We start from the raw sequence: 4,441 nt of genomic DNA on the forward strand, positions 1-4,441 counted from the left end.
CCTGACGAAGTATTACTATATTTTTATTATCCGATGTAACTCAAAAAAAGCATTGCGTGTTTGGTATTTTTTTTTTACAATTATGGTAATCTAAAGATAAGGTTGTTCATCTGATTAGTTGACTAGAACGCGTCCCAAGTTTTGAACTAGCGCCTCAAGGATTCTTATTGTTAATTGATTCATCATTTTTGTTATCATCAAATTTATTATCTATCTGTCTGGCCTGATTAATGATAATTGACAATTCCTTTACCGTGAAGCATATCAATATTTTTTTTCCTGTTGTAACGCACAGGCATGTTTGTTAGTCCATACTGAACAAAAAAGAATTGAAAAAGCAAACTGAGCCGGATTCAGATTCAGATTCAGATAGGATATGCGTAGGAGTACAACCCGGTCACGGAAGGCCAGGTGGCGTTGTTCTCAAGCGGTCCACAATCCAGATCTTTTCCCGATAAGTGTCCGCCGTAAAACGGGTGCGGCCGGCGAGACGCGCGCCGGAGATCTGGGCGGCCATGGCGGTGGAGACGCGGATCCGCATCTTCCCCGGCACCGCCATCCGGTTCAACGTGCTGGCCCTGGGAGAGGAGCGCGCCGGCGGCCTCTCGTCCGTGCACCTCCGCTGCACCGTCACCCTCGAGCACGCCACCCGCCGGCTCCGCGGCAGCGGCGTCGTCCTCCCCGACCGCGTCAAGCCGGAGTTCCTCCAGCAGCCATCCATGTCCGACGAGGTGCGCGACCTCCGCGACCCCTCCGTCCTCCTCCGCCCCGACGACGTCCTCCGCGCCGTGCTCGACATGCTCGCCTCCGCGCCCGTGCTGCGCGGCCTCGACCTCTCCGATGAGTCCGCCTGGGACGGCGAGCACGCGCCGCGGCGCATCGCCGCGTGGCTGCGCGAGCAGGGCTCCCGCTGGCTCGCCTCCTGCCCGGAGCGCCGCTGCCGGTTCGAGGTGGACGCGCGGCTCCGGGTGACGCGGGTGTTCAATGAGCCCCAGGCCGTGCTCCGGCGGTGCGCCGAGGTGGCGATGCAGACGGTGGAGCCCGGGTCGGAGGAGGAGTGCCGGATCTGCCTCGACGAGTTCCGCGACGGCGGCAAGTCCGGGCCGGTGAACCTGCCCTGCTCGCACGCCTACCACGCGCACTGCATGCTCACCTGGCTCGACCGCGGCGCCATCTGCCCCACCTGCCGCCACGACCTCGCCGGCATGGTTGCCCCCGCGCCATGGGTCGCGCCGACGACATGGGCCAGCTCGAGTACTGCTACGGCCAGGCGGCCCGGGTTGCGGGCGCGGGGACGCCGGTGAGCGGCATCTTATAACCACACAGACGGAAGAGGGCAGTTCGAGAAGTAGGAAGGCCACGCATCATAGAAATATGTGAAATCCTTGCAATAGTTTCCAGTTTTCCACCAATCAAATCCAAAATCTGATGCATCCAATGCTCAAATTTTCGCATGGTTTAGTTACTGCCACGTCTACCCCTTTCACCAACAGCGTTGTCGACCCGTCCGCCCGCCGCCGCCGCCATGACAGCCGTCCCCGGTCATCTGCGGCAATGTCGCTGCCACGTCACCGAGCCGTCAGCCCTGACCACCATTCTACCCGTGCATGTCCATTGCTCTATCCGCTCCCGACCATCCCTCTACTCACACCACCGTGTCGTCGTGCCCCGATCATCCCTCTACTCATCCGACCATGCTGCCGAGCCATACTGTCACGCAAAGATAACCCTTCCCCTACCACCACCCGCACTCTCACCCATCAACCTTCGCCTACGACTTCATGGCCAGCCCCTCTGGCTTGTTTGTCCTCACTGACAACACCGCAACGTCTCCGTCTCTGGCTCCGTGAGGGAGTCCTGGATTAGGGGGTGTTCGGATAGCCGGACTATACCTTCAGCCGGACTCCTGGGCTATGAAGATACAAGATTGAAGACTTTGTCCCGTGTTCGGATGGGACTCTCCTTGGCGTGGAAGGCAAACTTGGCGATGCGGATATTCAAGATCTCCTACCATTGTAACCGACTCTGTGTAACCCTAACCCTATCCGGTGTCTATATAAACCGGAGGGTTGTAGTCCATAGGACATCAACTCCATATACAACAATCATACCATAGGCTAGCTTCTAGGGTTTAGCCTCATTGATCTCGTGGTAGATCTACTCTTGTACTACCCATATCATCAATATTAATCAAGCAAGACGTAGGGTTTTACCTCCATCAAGAGGGCCCGAACCTGGGTAAAACATCGTGTTCCCTGCCTCCTGTTACCATCTGGCCTAGACGCACAGTTCGGGACCCCCTACCCGAGATCCGCCGGTTTTGACACCGACATTGGTGCTTTCATTGAGAGTTCCTCTGTGTCGTCGCAATCAGAAAGGATGCCTCCTCCCGTCTTTAAAGACGGCGCCGTTGCTAAGGGAGCCTTGGCTGTCGGTCAAACTCTCCGGCTAGGTGGTTTCTTCATGACCGCCTGTTCGGCTGTTGCGCTGACGGTGACCTCTCGGGTCATCAAAAGCAACCTACACGTCAGCTCGAAGCTCGTCGAGCAGCTAGATCCAATGGAGCTCTCTTCCGTAAACGAGCTCTTGGATCGCATCGCCGCCCTGGGGGTCGCTACGGATTACGACCAGGTTGGGCTTAAACCCGATCTAAGAGAAATTAACTCTCCCCAAGTCACCCACCACGTTGCCGTGGTAGAGGCGCAGTGCGGCGACCCTTCATCTATTTTAAGGACTAGCTACGTCCGAATTCCCGACCCCTCCAAGCCGGATACCCGCGGAGGGGAGGATGTAACTCAAGTCCTGAGCTTAGGATTAGGCAACGGGCCAGATTCATTGGACAACATCTAAGAATCCGAACTTCAGAGTTCGGAAACTCTTCGGCCTCCGAATCTTGGATTGGGTGAGGTTTCAGATTCAACGACACCCGCCCACCCGATCATAAGCGATCTCTCCCAAATCAGGCAGAGGCCCGAGGAAACAGTACATTACTGGGCCAGATTCCTCCTGGTTATGAACAGGATAAAGGATTGCCGCGAGGGAGACGCAATCTCAATTTTCTGCAGTAATTGCACGGAGGAGGGAATCCTTAACGCCGTAAGTCGTCGTGATATTACACACTTCGCTGACTTGGCGTCCATAGTACAAAAATACTGTGCGATGGAAAGCGCCTGGAAAACCGAAATAAAATTTTGGGATAATCCGGCCTTGAATAGTAATCCTGTCTGAACTAAGAGAGTGCATCATCATAGGACACCCGGGATAAACACCAAAAAGCCAAAACCCTCTACAAGGCATGGAATCGTACTGGAAAGATGGCTTGATGGACCCTGTAGAATTCACAGTACAGAGGACGCCACACCAACTCACAGCCTTAGAGCATGTTGGATACTCCGGCAGGTGGCCAAAATCGGCGAGGACCTCTTAATTCTGGAGGCCGCAGAAAGCCAGCCCAAGGACACCAGTACCGTTCTCACAGTCTTCGAAACTTTCGCATCAAACAATGTGCGAAAAAGAACACTCCGCAGCCTCGCCGAAGTCTATCAAGTTGCAACAATAAATCCATGGAGCGACACTGCCATTACCTTCAACGCAAGTGATGAACCTAGATTCCGAACAGCCCGAGCACCAGCCGCATTGGTCCTCAGTCCCATAGTGGACGGCTTTCGCCTCACCAAGGTGCTCATGGATGGAGGCAGCGGACTGAACCTCATTTATGAGGAAACCCTTCAAAAAATGGAAATAGACTGGAACCGCGTCGAGCAAAGCAGCACAACCTTTAGAGGAATAATCCCCAGTCAGGAAGCGCGCTGCACAGGAAAAATCACACTAGATGTGGTGTTCGGCACGCCGGATAATTACAGGTCCGAAGAAGTCACGTTTCAGGTGGCCCCGTTTAAGAGCGGATATCACGCTTTACTAGGGCGGGAAGCATTCACAATCTTCCAAGCAATACCCCATTACGGGTACATGAAGCTTAAGATGCCCGGGCCGAACGGAATTATCACTCTAGCTAGTGATCCGGACATAGCACTCCGCGCCGAAAACAAGACGGCCGCATTAGCCCTTGAGGCACTATCCGAAGCCTTAGCGGCCGAGGAACTGACTGCGCTGCGCTCCACGGTTAACAGGGATGATGTGATACTCGACAAGAGATCCAAATCCACATCCTTCAAGCAAGCTGACGAAATAGTCAAATTCCAGGTCCATCCAACGGACCCCAATAAAACAGCTTCCATCGGGGCACGACTGAACCCTGATGTAGACGCCGCACTGCGAGAGTTCCTACGAGAGAACTGGGACATCTTCGCCTGGCACCCTTCAGACATGCCAGGGATCCCACGCAGGCTGGCCGAACACAGCTTAAATATCCTAAAAGGATTTAAACCTGTCAAACAAGCCCTTCGACGTTTTTCCGAACCCAAGAGACAGGCTATGGGAG

The 4,441-nt window shown here is 54.6% G+C and overlaps 1 protein-coding gene across 1 annotated transcript; it reads left to right on the forward strand.

Moving 5' to 3' along the window:
- Nucleotides 1–2,158, forward strand: LOC147982380 (uncharacterized). The gene has a single exon (XM_087514363.1). The coding sequence runs from the start codon at nucleotides 516–518 to the stop codon at nucleotides 1,302–1,304; it is 789 nt and encodes a 262-aa protein (XP_087370489.1). The 5' UTR covers nucleotides 1–515; the 3' UTR covers nucleotides 1,305–2,158.
- The last annotated feature ends 2,283 nt before the right edge of the window (nucleotides 2,159–4,441 follow it).

Source organism: Triticum urartu, chromosome 3A (assembly GCF_056163025.1).
Source record: "Triticum urartu cultivar PI428250 chromosome 3A, HENAU_Tu73, whole genome shotgun sequence".
In the NCBI taxonomy this organism is placed as follows: Eukaryota; Viridiplantae; Streptophyta; class Magnoliopsida; order Poales; family Poaceae; genus Triticum; species Triticum urartu.